A 20216-nucleotide genomic window follows, 5' to 3' on the forward strand; every position below is an offset into this window, starting at 1 on the left:
TTTCTTCATGTCTGTGTGAGGAATCAACTTACTGGTCAAATATTTGAATATAAAGGAAGTCATGAATAGAACAATTTAACTGCTGAGCCAAGATCCCAAGACACAAGTGACCCTTACAACATTATTGTTTCTGCTTATTTTAAAATACATTGCAACACTGTTTATAATTTATTAAATGAGTTTATAACTGCTGAGGGAGATGTGAGCTGAACTGTTGAAAACATTTATAAATAAAAATAAAGTAAAAAACATAGCTTTTCTTTAATTGTAAAAACCAATCCCCACAAACAGAAGATATATTTGTTCCTAAAGGTTTTATAAATTTTCAAGCCATTTTTAAGTCATTAAAATAGATATAATTTTGTAATGTTGTTTAGGTTTTTTTTAAAATCTGATTAAGAGTCCCCTATAGAAGAAAAGCATTAGTATCTATTACTTAAGTGGTACTTAAAAAAAATCCACAATATGTTATACTGTATTCACTACTAATAAGAAAGATAATGGCTTCCACTTAATGAAACACTGTGTTCCATGCTTTTCATCTTGGAAATTAACTCCAAGAAGTATAATTATCATGAGTGTACAAAACAGACAAGATGACTGGAAATTAAAGACACTAGGTCATTAGCTCAAGTTATGGCTAAAGCTGTGGTCTGAATCTGGGCTTCTATGATTCTAAAGCTCTTTCCCCTGTTGCCTCTTTCTAAGAAAAAAAAAAAATCAGCATCTACCTGACTGTATGAGCCCTAATAAATTAACAAGAGCTAAAAGTTAACTCAGAGGGAAAAAAATTGATTTTCCCCCATATATAACTGAAAAAAGAATGCATTGAGGTAATCTTTCAAGTTTACTAAGAACTAACAATAATTCTAAAAGAAAGATAGCTTAATCAGAAGTATATGAATCTAGAGATAAAACTTGAAGAACAAATTTAAAATAAAGGTTACCTGTGAAGGAATTTAGGAAGGCCAAATAAAAGGATAATTTAGACCTAATTATACCCGCTCTTCTTAGGGATAAAGTAGGGTCATGATAGTTCTTCTAGAGGGTCCTTTTTAATATGTGGACCCCAGAAATTCCAGAAAGGCATTCAAAGTTCTAGGGGAAAGCCTTAGTATTGCTTAATACTTGGTAAGAATTCCTCCCATGAGGACGCTCTTTAACAACTTTCAGCTAGAAGAGAAAGAGTATCCTAACCACCTGAGCTTTGCTGGAGTCAGGGGCATGTGTTCTTCAGGCCAGATGTAGAAATGGGGAAGGCATTATGCCATGTCTATCCCTCAAGCCTATTAGAGGTCTTTTATCTATTATCTAAGAGGGCAAAACTGAGCACATTTTTGCCCTCAGAGTCAGGATTCATGTCAAAGAGTGAAAAGTCCCACAGATGTGTCAATTCATTCTGCTGTAGGTTCTTTGACATGATGGCCAAGGCCTGTATGATGTCCTCTCCTCCATGTACTTGCTGAGTTCAGCTCTGCTTCTTTATGTAACACTTGAATAACCCAGGGTCAAGTGTAGCCATCATCAGATTCTCCCAGCCTAAGTATACCAAAGCACACTTCCCAATATGCCAGAGTAACCTGTGCGTTATATAAGATTTATTTCTTCATCTAATGCTCAGATCACCAGAATTTTTGACATTGCAATATCAATGTCCATTTTGAAACCTTGGCAAAGAACCTAAGCACCATTTCTACCTAATAGCCTCACAATACAGGGCTCTGTGACATTGAAAAGCAAGAGCAACATTTTTCCCCCATCACAAAGCATAGCAATTTCCACCAATTGAGTAATGTGAATTTAAAGCTAACAGTCTAAAAATATTTCCAAATCTGAATCTGTTTCACTGTAAGGTTTTAAGAAAGACCTCCAAAAAGTCCCACAGTGTTCGACCTACAAGATCAGGGTAAGGTGGCTTGAAGTTTACCTCGCAAGCAAACAAAATGAAAAACAAAATCACACACATTAACACTTTAATACAGTAGCTTATACACATTGCCACGAGAGATACAAGCTGAAAGATCAATGTCATTCTCACAGCAGGCTACCCTGCCTCTTTAACACAGCTAGAAAAAAGAAAGATGATCATTTGTGTATGGAGATATGACTCAAGAGGCCGAATTCTAATATACAGTCATGTCCTTAAGCTGCACATGTGTGGATAAGCAGGCCATTCTCAGGTGTGAGGTCAAGACAGAAACTATCATTGATTTGGTTCTACCATGTAGACCTGCTGTCACTGAAAGTCTTAACTTTCAGTCAGTCACCTGACAGCTTTTTGATCTGCTTTCATTTGAGCTGGAGCTTGGAATTATGCTGCTTCCAGGCCCAGTTCCAGTGTTCCTGTTTTAGCGTTAATCTTTCTTATACTGAATGAATCACTGAGCCGGATATTATCTAAGAAATAAAAATTCAGAACCAGCTTCCAGCTCCGTGTTGCTAATTGCTTTTTATTAACCACTTTACCAACTAATCAGAGAAATACACTTAGACAAGTGATACCATTTTTTTTACATAACAAATGGTCATTTAAAAAATAGCCATAACCAGAGTTGACAATGATAAAGTCAGAGTAAAATCTTAACGGATACAACTTTTCAGATAGAAATTTATACCCATTTGATCTAATAATTCTATTATAGGAATTAATACTAATGAAACAATCAATGAAACAGAGAATAATATGCAAATAAAGGGGATCCTCATGGGGCCATGTATAATAGAAAAATGCCAGAAATCACCTCAATAACAGATCGATAAATTATCATACTCCATACATTGAGCTACATTCAGCCATTAATATTCAAGAAAATTAAGAATGGCAATACTCTCATTATGGAATAAAGCATGTTATTTAGTATACAACAATGCATAAAGTTAAGCAAAACAAACTTTGGTTGGCATCAAATTCATTAACAAGATTTTTTAAAAAACAAACCACTGCTCAAGAAAATAAGAGAGGACACAAACAGATGGAAAAACATTCCATGCTCATGGTTAGGAAGAATCAATATTGTGAAAATGGCCATACTACCCAAACTAATTTATAGATTCGATGCTATCCCCATCAAGCTACCTATGACCCTCTTCACAGAACTGGAAAAAACCATCAAGGCTACAGTAATCAAAACAGCACGGTACTGGTACCAAAACAGACATATAGACCAATGGAACAGAACAGAGGCCTCAGAGGCAATGCCACACATCTACAACCATCTGATCTTTGACAAACCTCACAAAAACAAGCAATGGGGAAAGGATTCCCTGTTTAATAAATGGTGTTTGGAAAACTGGCTGGCCATGTGCAGAAAGCAGAAACTGGACCCCTCCCTGACACCTTACACTAAAATTAACTCCAGATGGATTAAAGACTTAAACATAAGACCTAACACCATAAAAATCTTAGAAGAAAATCTAGTCAAAACCATTCAGAACGTAGGCATAGGCAAGGACTTGTTGACTAAAACACCGAAAGCATTGGCAACAAAAGCCAAAATAGACAAATGGGACCTAATCAAACTCCACAGCTTCTGCACAGCAAAAGAAACAATCATTAGAGTGAACCAGCAACCAACAGAATGGGAAAAAATTTTTGCAATCTACCCATCTGACAAAGGGCTAATATCCAGAATCTACAAAGAACTAAAACAGATTTACAAGAAAAATAAAAAATAAAAAAGTGGGCAAAGAATATGAACAGACACTTTTCAAAAGAAGACACTTATGCAGCCAACAAACATATGAAAAAATGCTCATCATCACTGGTCATTAGAGAAATGCAAATCAAAACCACATTGAGATACCATCTCATGTTGGTTAGAATGGTGATCATTAAAAAATCTGGAGACAACAGATGCTGGAAAGGATGTGGAGAAATAGGAACACTTTTACACTGCTGGTGGGAGTGTAAATTAGTTCAACCATTGTGGAAGACAGTGTGGTGATTCCTCAAGGACCTAGACATAGGAATTCCACTTGACCCAGCAGTCCCATTACTGGGTATATATCGAAAGGATTATAAATTGTTCTATTATAAAGACACATACACATGTATGTTCATTGTGGCACTCTTTACAATAGCAAAAACTTGGAACCAACCCAAATGCCCATCGATAATAGACTGGACAAGGAAAATGTGGTACATATACACCATGGAATACTAAAAAAAACGATGTCCCTTTGTAGGGACGTGGATGAATCTCAGTAAACTGACACACAAACAGAAAATCAAACACCACATGTTCTCACTCATAGGCGGGTGTTGAACAATGAGAACATGTGGACACAGGGAGAGAGGCATCACACACTGGGGTCTGTTGGGGCAGACTAGGAGAGGGACAGCAGGGGGTAGGGAGTTGGGGAGGGATAACATGGGGAGAAATGCCAGATATAGGTGATGGGAATGGAGGCAGCAAACCACATTGCCATGTATGTACCTATGCAACAATCCTGCATGTTCTGTGTATGTACACCAGAACCTAAAATGCAAATATATATATATATATATATATATATATATATATGTACCTCAATAAATCTCAAATAGGATGTGAGTTCTTGAGCAGTTTAAGATTTTAGGTCCACTCAAAAACCAACCCAAGAACAAAGGAGTGTTATTAGAAAAATATGTTGCAAGTGGCCAGATGCTGCTCTCTTTCTCAGTTTAGGTGGTTTTTAATAGCTGATCGTCTGCTACTGAGGCTCCAGCCACCAATTTCAACCAGGCCTCTGATTTCATCCATACCAGGGTTTGCAATACTGAAAGAATGCAGTGGAGCGTGCTATTATTAAACTCGGCCATAATCCCAATGGATGGCTTCCATTAGAAGTTAGCAAGAGTACCTAGCTCACAAAATAATTCAAGTTATTTTTTTCTCTAATTATACCCCAAAATTCACTGATATTCAATTGTTACAAGGAATCATTTCCAAAATTAGTAGACAGTGCTCACTAAATTAGTTTTACACCTAAGTCACACACAAAATATCCTACAAGGTTTTATTTAAACCCAAGTTGCTTTAATACAGAAAAAAAATCTCAGTATTGTAATTAATGAAATTTTACTTTGTGAAACCTGCACATTCAAAAGATATGTATGAAAACATATGAAAAACTCACATAAAAGAATCCAAGTGGTCCGGATATATATGGCATTTTTATTCCCAAGAGATATTTGACTTGTGAAGTCACCACATGGGTGGCAGCCCCAGTTGTCATGGCACTGATCACAGGCTCCGTGACTATGAAGGTGGCACTGCCCAATTGTAGCACAAACATGGCTACCTAAGAGAAGGGAAGAGTGAGATGACACTTTCAGATGAAACTCTCCAAGGTTCCCAGAGGGCTTAATATCTGACATATTTTCATTTTATAGAATCATAGAGAACTAATAGTAACAGGCTTCTTACATTGTATATATACAATATCTTGGTTCCCCTGAGCACAGGTTAGATTCCAAGAGGTTTCAAATGTTGTTGGGTACAATGTGAGTATCTCAATGAAAAGTAACACAATTATTTTTTCTAAATATAGACTTTTATCTTTTCTAATCCTGAATGTTTCAAAAAAGGGAAATATACTCAAATTAGTTTAATATATGGGTCTATATATGGAAGAAAAATCAAATTTGTGTCACTACATTTGTAACTAAAAATTGTAAAAAGGACATGATTCACTCTTTTATACCCAGTAGGCATAAAACCTCAAAAGCATTGAAGAAAGTCATTCTTCAAGATTCTCCCAGGTTCTGAGAAATGGGAACATACTCTTTAACCAGATACTCAGTCAAGTAGTAACCCATTTATGCTGGAGGTTGCAAAATTTTTATGAAAAATCAGACCTTGACAATGACCTTGAGCAGTAGGATGTAAATAACTCCAACCAACTTTGCATTCCAATAGTGGAACACTAGGCATAATTATTAAGAGCTAATATTTAATAAGAATGCATTAGGACTGATTTGTTTATGGGGTACAGCAAAAGACAGATAGGGTAAAGATATATGTCTTAAGAAGTCCAGAAATCAGTATAAAAATCATTGGGTAAAGACATATATCTTAAGAAGTCCAGGAATCAGTATAAAAATCATTGTCCTTCAACATTTCCTTACTCTTCCTAGCATCATCCTCCATCTCAAAGCTATTTCATGAACAGACAGAATTATCATCTGTATGTTGAGGCTGTGCATTGAACTTTGATGGTCAAAAGGTGATAGGAACCAATAAAACTCTTTTTTTCTTTTCTTTCTTTCTTCCTCTTTTTTTTTTTTTTTTTTGATAAAGTCTCACTCTGTCACCCAGGCTGGAGTACAGTTGCATGACCATGTCTCACTGCAACCACCATCCCCAAGCTCAAGTGATCCTCCCAGTTTAGCCTCCTGAATAGCTGGGACTAGAAGCACAAGCCACAATGCCTGGTCTTTCTTTTCTTTTCTTTCTTTTCCTTCCTTCCTTCCTTCCTTCCTTCCTTCCTTCCTTCCTTCCACCCCTCCTTCCTTCCTTCCTTCTCCTTCCTTCTTTCCTTCCTTCCTTCCTTCTCCTTCCTTCTTTCCTTCCTTCCTTCCTTCCTTCGTTCTTTCCTTCCTTCCCTCCCTCCCTCCTTCCTTTCTTTCTTTTTCTTTCTTTCTTTTTCTTTCTTTCTTTCTAATTTTTTCTTTTTTTTTTTTTTTTTGTAGAGACAGGGTCTCGCTATGTTGCCCAAGCTAGTTCCAAAATCTTGGGCTCAGGCAATTCTCCTGTCTTGGCCTCTTAAAGTGCTGGGATTACAGGTGTGAGCCACCACAGCTGGCCTCTTCTGACTCCTGAGACTTCAATGATTAGTGTTTCTCCTTTGCCAGAGAGCTATCAGAAGATGGTCCAAGCTTAATACAACCGTGTAAACTCAGTCACAGAAACCACAAAAAGTAAAATTTACTATTTTGAAAGTAATACTAAATTATATTCATAAGTATAAGCACTAGAATATGGAAACAAAATAGGTCATGCTGATATAACCTTTTAATGTGTTAATTATAATATTTAGCCAGGTTTAAAATTCTTGTTGGCAAGCCCAGTGCAGTGGCTCATGCCTGTAACCCCAGCACGTTGGTAGGTCGAGGCAGGAGGATCACTTGAGCCCAGGAATTTGAGACAAGTCTGGGCAACATGTGAAACCATATCTCCAAAAAAAACGAAAACAAAAACAAAAAAAAACCTCCAAAATTAGTGCCTTAGTGCTGAGTGTGGCAGTGAATGCCTGTAGTCCCCGTTACTTACGAGGCTGAGGTAGAAGGATGGCCTGAGCCCAGGTGGTGGAGGCTGCAGTGAGCCGTGATTGCACCACTGCATGCCAGCCTGGGCAACAGAGTGAGACCCTGTCTCAAAAAAAGGCTTGTTGACAAATGAAATTAACTTATAAAGAAATCAGAGGGAAAGATAACAATTAGATCTCCTGTTATCAAGAGGTCATAGTGATACAAATGAGAAATACAAAGTGATATCTGGTACCACCAGAGCAGAAATGACAAAATATATTATTTCTTTATTTTGATCATAACACAATAATCCCGTAGCCAAAAGCAATAATGCTGTGAAACTGAATTACACTGGATTTTCCTGGGCTCAAATCTGAAAATTTGAACCTATATTCTAATCCAGGTTCTACCACATCCTAGGTTTGTGACAATAGAAAACCACTGAGATTCTAAAAGCCTCATTATCATCTATAAATTATTAGAGTAATATTTTCCCTATTTTGTAGAGTTGTGTAAGGTGAGTATGAAATAATATATGCAAGGCCTTTGAAACCTGTAAAATATTTAATCTATGAGGTATCAGGAACAACAGGGAGTGTCATACATATTTACCTAGTATAGAAAACCAGTCACCAGTTTTGAAAATGGAGAAAGGGCCACACTATATTTTCTAATCCTTTAAAACTTAAAGAATCTAATGCAGAAGGAAATGTAAATAAATTGTTATCAGTTTAGCAGTCATCTTTTATTCAATACATAATAAAGAAAAGAATATGGGCACCAATGTGGAAATCAGACAATCTGTTACTGCCAACTCAGGATGCCAAAGCAGCAGTTTCTGCTACTAACATTTTTTTAGCAACCATATTTGTCAAAGAGAGATGCTTTGAGGGAAATACCCAAGCAATCAATTGTGTGGGCACAAATAGAACATGGTAATTTTTTGGGGGGGGCAACTCTTGATTTGTGGTCAATTGGTTTTCATCCTGAAAACACAATCAGCTATGAAAAACATTGAACCAATTATTCCCAAGTATTTCTCTAATAGTAGGTTAGTTCCAACTTATGACATTAACTCTTACAGGCCATGAGGATGAAATTAGCATATTACTGAGGTACAATGAAAACCAGAGTTGAATTTTTATTTTGGCCAAATGTAGAATACAAGTAATCCAGATCTTTGAAGTTGTGAAACTAGTGTGCATACATGGAATTTATGCATTCTTGGAACGCTGGAAACTTTGCATCAGTATGCCAAGTAATCTTGAGGCCTTATATAGACCTTCATCATTTTACCTTCTGTTTATCACTTGTTTCCTAAATTCCAGACCCTACTGAGAGGGTTAAATGATTTGCCCTCCCTGGGAAACAAACTTTAAGTGGTTACCTAAACTTAAGTGGTCACCTACCATACCACTTCAAGCTAAACCAGTATCTTCTAGTAGCAGCCTCTTCGTCATTTACACAATTTAAAAGTTAAAAACAAAGGAGTCCAGAAAAATTCAAGATATAAAAAGAGTTCAACCATTTCAAGTGTTGAAATACATAGGAACCTACTTTGCAGCAAAACTGAGAAAAGATGAATTATCCTCTTCTAAAATATCTAAAGACTCAAAATATTATTGCAACATTCTACTTGTATACATTATTATACTTAAAAAAAAAAAACTCTCAGCAAAGGATAAATCTTTAAAATGAAGGTTTCTTGACTCTGAAAGGTCAAGTCCCTCAAGACTTCATTTCTGATACAAACTATTGGGCATATGAAGGATGATTAAAAACACATGAGGTTTAACTGAGGAGAAATTTCTCTCTTCTGAATGACAAACTTCTCATAACCCAAGACAATGGCAGATGTCTTAAGAAAGAAAAGGAGGAAGAGAAGTATGAAAGGAAGGGAAACTAGCAGAGGATGGGGGAGGAGAGATTTAAGAACTCCCTCTTTTCCCACCACTCAAATTTTAGTAGATTATCCACACTGAAATTAGGAATCTGGCATACAGAGGCTGTTGTACACAGCTTAGAGGTAGCAAGGACAAAAGCAACACAGGCTTTGCAAGAGGGGCCTGCAGATTGAACCATGTTTATCTTCAAACTGAAGTATGTGAAATGGGGCTCCACTAGAATATTTTGGTTGGAGACCCAGTATTTAAATTTTATAGCAATGTCAAGGATTTTTAAAACTAATTACTTAATAAACAGCCACATCATCTCTTTATACTAACAATATGGATGATAATATTTTTAATCTACCTAGCCAACTCCCAAAAACCTGTCCATGCAATATTTCATGAGGAAATTAATTTCACACAATATAGTTCAGCCCTTTGTAATAATGCTGCTGTTCCAGGCTAATGCTGAAAACCTCTGACACACATTATCAAGATTCACTAGAATGATACTATTGGGTAATGCTTGTATAAACACCATGTGTTCTACATAAATTGAATGTTCTCAGATTTCAGGCCATTTTTTTTGCAAGTAGCCTTCAAATATTTAAAAATAACAAACAGTCATAGAAAACTATTATATTAGCCAAGTGGATAGAATATAGTAGACATTTTAGGTTAAGTTGGTTTGTCTGCTATCTGGCTTTTACATTATACCAAATCACTTATTGGTCCATTCAATTAAGATTTATTGAATACCTGCTAAAGAGTTAGGCACAGCACTATTGCAGAATACAGAGCTAAAGACACAGTTCACACCCTAAAAGATTGCATAAAGAGATGTGAAATGATGATGTTGGGAATGAGGACTGTTAATCAGGACCATAAAGAAGAACGATACAGGTGATTGGAAAAGCTGTTTGAGTGGGGCATGAAATGTTTGAGTGAGCCCTGTGTTGTATGCTGAGTAGTGAATTCAGGTTTTGGGGAAAGACTTAAATTGCTGTTGACTTTAGGAAAACAATTCAGTGCTGTACAGAGATGTGGGAGGAAAAGCCTCTATGTGACAAGAGGTCTTGAGAAGAACAAAGCTGAAGGATTCATACTTCCTGGTTTCAAAACTTACTACAAAGCTATAGTAATCAAAGCAGTGTGGTTCTGGCATAAAAAAGATATATAAACCAATATAATAAAATAGCCCAGAAATAAACCCATGCATGCATGATCACATGATTTTTGACAACTATATTAGATCATTCGATGAAGGAAAAGACAGTCTTTTCAACAAATGGTGCAGGGAAAATTGTATATTCACATTCAAAAGAATGAAGTTGGACTCTTACCTAACACCATATACAAAAATTAATCAAAATGGTTCAAAGATCTAAATATGAGACCTAAAACCATAAAACTCTTAGGAGAAAACATGGAGAAAAAGCATCATAACATCAGATTAAGCATTGCTAATTTTAATATGACATGAAAAGCATAGATACCAAAACTAAACAAATTGGGCTTCATGAAAAGTTTAAAAAACTGGTCATCAAAATACACTATCAACAGAATAAAAAGAAAACCCACAGAATGGGAGAAGATATTTGCAAATTATATATCTGATAAGTGTTAATATCCAGAATATATAGAGAACTCCTGAACCTCAACAAAAACAAATACATGATTCAAAAATGGGCAAAGGATGTTCATAGTCTGCACAGACATCTCTCCAAAGAAGATACACAAACATCCAATAAGAATATGAAAAGATGCTCAACATCACATATCGTTAAAAAATGCAAATCAAAACTACAATGAGAGAGCAGCTCACATCTGTTAGGATGACTACTATCAAACACACACACACACAAAATAAGTTTTGTCGAGCATATGTAGAAATTGCAACACTTGTGCTGTGTTGCTGGGAATGTAAAATGGTATAGCCACTACAAAAAGCAGTATGATGGTTCCTCAAAATATTAAAAATAGAATTGCCATATAGTCCAACAGTTCCATCTTGGGGTATAAATGCAAAAAAATTGGAAGCAGGATCTCAAAGACGTATGTTTACACTGATATTCATAGCAGCATTATTCAGGATAGCCAACATGGATACCCAAGTCACCATCAATAGATGAATGGATAAACAAAATGTAGTATATAAACACAAAATATTATTCAACCTTATAAAGGAGGGAAATTCCAAAAATGTAACAATAGGGATGAACCTTGAGGACATTATGCTCAATGAAATAAGACAATCTCAAAAAGGCAAATACTGTATGATTCCACTTATATGAAATACTTAGAGTAGCCAAAACCACAGAGACATAAAGTAGAAAGGGCTAGAGGAAGTGGGGAACGGGAATTATTATCTAATGAGTATAGAGTTTCAATTTTTCAAGTTGAAAAAAGTTATGGAGGTGGATGTGTAAAGAAAAATAAAACTTGGGACCTCAATTCAACAAGCCAAAAGGAAAACAATTAAGCTGAAAGCTGAGTCATGCAAGAAACTGCCTTTCCTTCTGTTTGTAAGCAGATAGCTACAGATAAAAGGTTAAATATCTCCACAGGTAGCTACTCTATGTTCACCTTATCATATGTAAAGTGCTGATCTACTGAGGACAAGAGGAATACATAATTAATAATTCCTCTAGCAGCTCTTATTCCCTTGCTACATGTGGATTATCATATCCTCCCTCTTCCTCCTCCAGCCTGCTTTTTCCCTGTAAATACTGACCCTCACAGAATCCTTTGGAGAAAAGCACAGATCACAGATTATTTTTGTGATGTCATGTTCTTTTCACCTGGGCATGTCCTTAACCTTGGCAAAATAAACTTCTATGTTGATTGAGAACTGCCTCAAATACTATTTGGTTTACAAATGGTGGAGATGGTTGGTGGTTACATAATACTGTAAACGTATTTAATACTTCTGAATCACATATATAAAAAATGGTTAAGATGGTAAATTGTGTGCTTGCATATTTTCCACAATTATATATACATAAAATACATATATCCATAAATACCTATAGATATGATTACATACACATAAATTATATATAATATAATTATGATTATAGCATTATAAATTATATATGTATATATAAATCATTTAGGAGGTCAAGAGTTCTCAGAATGAAATGTAGATTATGATGAAGAATTTAATTGGCAATGATTGTGCTTTTTACTGTCTCTATAGACTTTATAAGCTCTTCCTTTCACAGAATGCGATTTAAATGGAATCCATATAATATATAGACTTTTCAGACACGCCAAATGGATGAAACAGCTTCACTGAAGTGGGTGGCAAAAAGAATGTGCTAACATAAATAATTTTGAAAATCACTGGAGTCTGGAAGACTAAAGGCAAAAAAGAAACACTAGACAGTTGTTTCCCATGGTAATAGGGGTTAATAATTCTGAAACCACTGTTACAGCTAATCCGAATGGTTATGGGTCTGCAGCAACCTCAATTCTTGCCGCCTCAGAAGAAAGAATTCAACTTAGGGTCATAAGGCAGAAAAAGAGACTGAGGCAAGTTTTAGAGCAGGAGTGAAAGTTTATTAGAAAGCTTTAGAGCAGGAATGAATTTAGAAGGGGTCTAAACAGGAAACTTGAGAGATCAAATGCACTGTTTGACCTTTTGACTTGGGGTTTTATACGCCGACATGCTTCTGGGGTTTTGCGTTCCCTCTCCCCTGATTCTTCCCTTAGGGTGGGCTGTCTGCATGTATACTGGCCTGCTAGCACTTGGGAGGGGAGCATGCACAGTATGTTTACTGGAGCTGTGTGCATGCTCACTTGAGGCATTTTTCCCTTACAAGTTGAATTTCCCTGGAAGGTCATATACCGGTTAAACTCTGCCCTTTCACCTCTTGAGAGGTGTGCTTGAGCCCACTCGCTCAACTCTTGAGATCTTAACGGGAAGCTGTCCTCAACCACTTATTTCATTTTAACATATTTTTCTAAATCTAATAAACCAATTTGTCTCCTGTTGCCTTCAGGCCATCAAGCTCCAGATCCTCAGTGAGGGACACCATCCTGCCAATATTAAAGAACCACCCTTTTGTATGGGACCCGTAAACTGCCCATCAGTGGGACACAGAGGAAAAATCCTGCCCCTGTCTCCCTTAGACTTAGCCGGTTACCACTTTCATCATCCAATGGAGCCGACCTCACCCTGACAGCTAGTAAAAGGCCAAGACTCACAGAACCACCTGAACTTTCTCCATTTTCTCAAAAGAAAAAAAAAAGTGGGGTATTGGACCCTTGTGAGGGGAAATGTTATAGGTAGCTAGTCAGACATGAGCAGGGCAGGAGCGGGCCCCATCCACCACAACGTGGAATGTCAGGTGACTATCAAGTGATGATCAGGCAGTTGTTAAACTGTTTCTCTAAAATAATAATTGGTCCCAGCCAGCACAAGGGAAAGGAAGTCTCCCAAAAGATAGAAACATCTGAAACGTGATCGGCAGCTTCCCAATAAGATCTTAAGAGTTGGGCAAGTGGGCCCAACCATCTGTATTGAGGCAAAGTGGCAGCGTTTAACTGGTTTATGACTTCCCAGGGACATTCGGGTGATAAGGGAAAAACACCTCAAGTGAGCATGCATATGATTCCAGTAAATACACTGCACACATTCCTCTCCCAACCAAGTGCTTGGGGGCCACTATGCATGCAGACAGCCCATCCCAAGGGAAGAGGGAGTGCAAGACCCCAGAAGCATGCCAACATACAAAATCTCAGGTCAAAAGGTCAAATAGTGCATTTGGTCTCTCCAGTTGCCCGCCTGACCCTCTTCCAAGTGTACTTTATTTTCTTTTCCTTCATGCTCTAAAACTTGCCTTGGTCTCTCCTGCCATATGCACTTCAGTAGAATTCTTTCTTCGGAGGAGGCAAGAACCGAGGTTGCTGCAGACCTGTACTGATAAAGAGCCACTGCCTGCAAATATACTGGAATTGTAATGTATATTATATTGCAATATATCATTATATACACTGGAATCGCAAACTTAAGCAAATGGATGGTGGGTGGTGGGAGCCAGATTCTCACTGTTGGAGGGGAAGGTTTCAGTCAAACAAAGCAAAAACCTAGAATGATCAATGTGGTAATGAATTAAGGTTGGAGATCTAAGTATATACACATATTTAACTTAACATGGGCATAGATGGATACATATATACATATAGCTATGATTACATATGCAACATGTTTTATGATCTCAAGAGCTCTGAGTGAGTGGGCTCAAGCATGTGTATTAAGAGGCAAAATTACTGGAATTTTACACAGATTTGCCTTATAAGATTTGCTATATAATTAAACATAACTATATTGTTTAATATGCATACAATATTTTATTGCTCTATCAGATAAAAAGCCTTAGAAGCAACAACAACCTGGTAGCAATAAACACACCTACCGTCTAAATCTTAAAGTCTAACAACTTTCTCTAATAAAAGAAACCAGAGATCCTTAGAGAAATGGCTTATTCTAGGACTGGAGCAGGACATATATAATATGAACCTGGATTATCTTGTAGTGCCAGGAAATAAGGAAATGTTAAAACAGTAAATAAACAAATAAGGGTGTCAAGGACAGACACAAAGCCAACTGAAAGAGTCCCCAATGTCCAAAGCCAGGACAATTTGAAGAGCAAAATAAATAAAGTAGTATTGGATTATAACCAAAGAATAAAACAAAAATCCTAGAGTCCAAACTAATGTAAATGATTGACTAAATAAATAAATGGGGGAGAATAGGCAAATCTGTGCAGAATTCCAGAAATTTATGCAGAGAATCCCCACTCCTTAACTCTCCACTTGACATAACCTCTACTCCTTAAGAGTGGGCTATTCATAATGACTTATTTCCATAAAATACAGTATGGAAAAGGAGAAAATAGAGTAACTGACAAGCACTACCTCAGCCAGGTGATCAAGTTAACAACAACAATGATAAGTGTTATTATAGTTTATGATGTGATGGGGCTCACCTGTTTAATGAGCACAGAGTTTCAGTTTTACAAGATGAATTGTAAAGAAGGATGATGGTGATGGCCACTAAATATTGTGAATGTATTCAATACTACTGAACTACACACTTAAAAATGGTTAAGATAGTAAATTTTATGTTATGTGTATTTTATCACAATTATACACACACACAGACACACACACACACACACACACACACACAACTCTTCCTCCTAAAAATATATAAACCCAATCTAATCATGGTAAGAATATCAAACGTATCCTGACTGAGGGACATTCTGTAGACTACCTGACCAGAACTCCTCAAAAGTGTCAAGATCATTAAAAATTTAAAAAGTCTCAGCAATGTTCAGTAATGATGAAACTAAAGAAAGACAGGACAACCAAATGTAATGTGGTATCCTGGATGGAATCTTGAGAAAAAAAGGACATTAGGTAAAAATTAACAGCCAGGCATGGTGGCTCATGCTTATAATCCCAGTGCTTTGGAAGACCAAGATGAAATGGTGGCTTGAGGCCAGGAGTTTGAGATCAGCCTGGGCTACATAGTGAGACCCCATTTCTACAAAAAAATTTAAAAATTGGCCTAGCATTTTAAAAATTGGCATGGCAGGTGCCTGTAGTCTTAGCTACTTATGAGGCTGAGGCAAGAGGATAACTTGAGCCCTGGAGTTCCAGGTTACTGTGAGTTATGATTGCATAACTCTACTCTAGCTGGAGCAGCAGAGTGAGCCCCCGTCTCAAGAAAAAAATAATAAGGAAATCTGCATGCAACATATAGACTTTAGGTGATAAAGTATCAATCTGGTTTATTAATTGTGACAAATATATCATACTAATGTAAGATGTTAGTAACACGGGAAACCGTGGGGTATATGTCAACTCTGGGTACTATTTTTGCAACTTTTCTGCAAATCTAAAATCATCCTAAAGTGAAAGTTATTAAAAAAAAAAAAAAAAAGAAAAAGAAAGAAAAAAAAAGAAAACCCCCTCCATCTATTCCAAAAGATCTTCGGGTACGTTTAAATTTCCCACCAAAGTGTGTGCTATTCATGAAGAGTTTCTGAATCCTGCATACATAAGCACAGGGAAAAGAGGGACTCTAAGAAGAGCACCAAACAGCTGGCTTTTAGAAGTATGGCATGTGTGCACAGGTAACCACACCAAGACAAAGATATAAACCACACATATAAAAGAGAGAAGCAGAACAGGTGCCATTGGATTTCAGAGGGAGAAGGGAATATTGCTGGAGAGGGTTAAAATTGTAAGCTTGACACTTAAGGAGGAAAACCATTAGAAAGCATTCAAAAAAGAGGGAAGAGTATGAGGATCAAACAGGATAGCATGGCATATGTTCAGAGCAAGTTGAGAAGGAACAAAACAAGCCAAAAGGGAGTAATAGATAATAAAGCAAGACATTTTGAAATCAGAATATAGTGCACTATAAAAGCAGTGAAAAGGGAGTTTTGCAGGAGTGAGTGACATCACTTTTCCATACATTTATTAAACACCTGATCTTCCAAGAACTATGCCGCACACTGGCTCAAACATCAGAGCTCCATTTTAGTAGGATTGATCTCATGACAGAATGGTCATTTAAAGTGTTAGTATAACAGGAATAGTAAAGAAAAAAGGACAAAGGCACCTAAACTAGACAGAGCAGGAATGGAGAGTGGAGAGGTGAGCCAAGCACACATTACTCCACAAACTAATTAAATTATCTGAATTTCGTGGAATATATCAGAAATTCGCTGGACTTTAGAATCATATTTATTTGGAATTACATGGTTGAAGGGGGCGCCATAATCTTTTCAGTTATCAGACCCAAGAAAAAACTAGCCTCTGATGCTAGACATAATGAGGGTCAGAACTGCTAGGGATAGACAATTCAAATATGAACTCCTCTGATTTCATATTTGCCTAAGAAATGTGATCTAAAGAAAACAATAGTCATAAAGTGGGATGATTGGAAGCATGATATTATCGAAAGACACAGAGGTATAAGGAGTTGTAAAGTAGTTGTTTTTTTGTTTTTCATCAGGTGTGGGAGTATTCATAAGAAAAGTGGGGAGACTTTATTGACTAGGTCCCCTCACTTGAGCTAGATGGATCTAACAAAATACATGAGCAAATTAGAGAAGTATTAAGTTTATTACTATTTGTTTATCAAGAACTGTTTTACAATTTAAACAGATACAGACACATTCCCTATCTTCTGGTAAAGGATGAAAAAAAATCCTCAATTTAATTTTGGTTATTTAATATAGTGATGCCAATAACATTTAACTGACCTTTTTCCTTTTCAATTTAATCAACTCATATTTATTAAGTACCAGCTGTTGGAATTATAGAGACAAACAATCTCTGTTCTACAGAGACTCACAGTCTAGAAAAGGAGGCAAATATGAAAAAAAATATATATATATTTCCTGGTAGATTGAGAAGCCCTATGACATAGGACATGAGCAATGTCTTACAGGAACACTAGGAGGAATCACATTTAAGCATGTCCAGAGAGACCAGGGAAGGCTTCTCTGAGATGACTGTATCTGAGTTGAACCTCAAAAGACACAGAAAATTCATACAAGTGACTAGAGAATGACAGGCACACAGTTATGGAGCCAAGAACATAGTCCTGCCACATGACACAGGCCTGGCACACAGGCGGCCACTATTATTAGTGAGGTAAAATACGGGAAAGAGCTAGCACAATGCCTGGCCCTAGAAGTATATACTAAGTTTCCTCGCTTCCTTTGTCAACATTAGTTTAGAAAGCCGCATAGCAGCAGTTAAGAGAGTGTGTCCTGGAGTCCTGCTCCTACTGTGCTAACTCCTAATTACAAGATTCTAAATAAGTCACTCTATTTGTCTGTTCTCACATTGCTATGAAGAACTACTTGAGACTGGGAAATTTATAAAGAAAAGAGGTTTAGTTGACTCACAGTTCCACAGGCTGTATAGGTAGCATGGCTGAGGAGGCCTCTGGAAATTTACAATCCTGGCAAAAGGGCAAAGGGGAAGCAAACATGTTTTCATATGGTGGCAGGAGAGACAGAGAGAATGAAGGAGGAAGTGCCACACACTTTTAAACAACTGAATCTCATGGGAACTCACTATCACAGGAACAGCAAGGGAGTAATCCAACCCCATGATCCAGATCCAATCACTTCCCACCAGGTTTCTCTCCGAACATTGTGAATTATAATCCAACATAAGATTTGGGTAGCAACACAGAGCCAAACTCTATCAATCACTTCACCTTCAGTATCTTTATCTGTATAATAGGGAAAATAGGACACTTATTTCCTAAAATGTCAATGAGGATTGAATATATGAATACATGTAGTAAGCTTAGCACAGAGCTTGGCAAATACTAGGCTAATAAACATCATTATATCATTATTTTTGCACATGAGGAAAGTTTTTATAATTTTAAGAATGGTATAGTTCTAACTTGATTAAGTTTATTGCCTCTTATCTTCGCCAGGTACAAACACAGCTGGGAAGATTTAGATTAAACAGAGTAATGACTTTCTTCTGTAATGGTTGTAAAACAGTGAAACATCATCAAAGAGATATCAGATTGTCCTCCTTCTGCATTACAAAAGAATGAAGTTGATGATTTTCTGAGAAGAGTAAGTATGATGTATTGAATAGGCAGGTTAAACTAGTTTTACATCTTGTGTCCTTCCTATACTTCTGATCCTCTTATTTAATATATGCAAGAAAATGTTTAGCACAACACCAAAAGTAAGTGAAGAATCTTCTATTTAGGTTTGCAGTTGTCTTTTTATATCCTTGAAGACATAAGACCATGTGTCTTCAGAATGCAGTAGTGTCATAAGAAGGCTTTGTTACTAAACATCACACCTTGTGTCACCTCACACTTGTAAAATTGTTGAACAAAGGAGCCAAACTAGATTTCCCCATGGCAGGAATCTTGTCCTATGGTTGCTTCAGAAAAGTAGAGCTTGGGAAAATTTCCCAGAGATGAATGGTCAGGGGACAATCCCAGACCCCTGTCAGCTCTTGGAAGAACAAATAGGCAAATTGCCCATCACAGGAAATAATAAAAGCTACAGGGAGAAGGGAACAATGGTTTTTAAAGTGCATTGACTTTTATTATATGTTTGTGTCCCCAGTAGAAATGCTTATTGATATTGGCATTAAAAGTTCCCACCTTGCCTTGAAATTAACATTTCATTACTGTGAGTGTGCAAGCAATTCCTTCTTGGCTGCTACTGTTTTTACTGTTGTTAGCTAGAAAAAAATTTCCTTTCCTTGTGTAAAGTATTACTAATAGTACAAAACTGCATCAGTTCCACTAAAAGACTTTCTTATGAGACAATATACCTTAGAAATAGATGGTAGAACTGGAAACAAAAAGTTTATCACACCAATCATTTCAGTCACTGAATATTCAACTATCAGAAATTGCCTAAGTTCTGTTCACAAGAGTTCCTACTGTTACAGAATCATGGCAATAAATCTATAATATAAAGAAAATAAAGTTTTGCTGAGTTAAAGAAACCAGATCAAAAAAAAAAAGAGAGAGGGAGGAAGGGACAGTAAATTCATTTTTATAAAATTCTAGACAATATAAACTAACTTATAGTGACAAAAAGCAGAATAGTAGTTGCTGTTGGGTGAGGAGGGGACCTAAAGGAGTGGGATTACAATTACAAAAATTAGTTAGAATTACAAAAAAAAATCTAACAAGAAAAAGTTTTGTAAATTACAGATATTCTTATTGTCTTGATGATGGGTTCATGAATATATACATATGTCAAAACTTATCAAATTGTACATTCTAAATATGTGGAATTTATGTACAACACAGAAACTGTCACATTACATTACTGTGGTTGTATTAGTGCACTTTATTTATACTAGCAATATAAATCAAATGGTAGCAGAGAATAGAGACAGAAATTATTTTGTCTGAGGGGCAGTGAGTGAGAGACATTGGATGGTCTTATATTTATGACACAAACATATATAGCTCACCTAAGAGATAATCAAGCCACTACAATACCACTATTCTAGTGAAGGCAGCCTACAGTCATGAACACCCCTTTCTCAGTGCAAGAAAGATCAAAAAG

General features: G+C 36.6%; 1 protein-coding gene across 3 annotated transcripts in view; it reads right to left on the reverse strand.

Annotated features, from left to right (window-relative positions):
- Window positions 1-20216, reverse strand: part of SLC26A7 (solute carrier family 26 member 7) — a 193189-nt gene that overhangs the window by 72586 nt on the left and 100387 nt on the right. For all 3 annotated transcript variants that reach the window (XM_032249456.1, XM_032249457.1, XM_032249452.1), the window contains exon 5: window positions 5119-5283. In XM_032249456.1, coding sequence (XP_032105347.1) covers window positions 5119-5283 — 165 coding nt within the window. The remainder of the gene's footprint in view (window positions 1-5118; window positions 5284-20216) is intronic.

This window comes from Sapajus apella, unplaced genomic scaffold, assembly GCF_009761245.1.
Source record: "Sapajus apella isolate SASKATOON/1434 unplaced genomic scaffold, GSC_monkey_1.0 scaffold3, whole genome shotgun sequence".
NCBI lineage: Eukaryota > Metazoa > Chordata > Mammalia > Primates > Cebidae > Sapajus > Sapajus apella.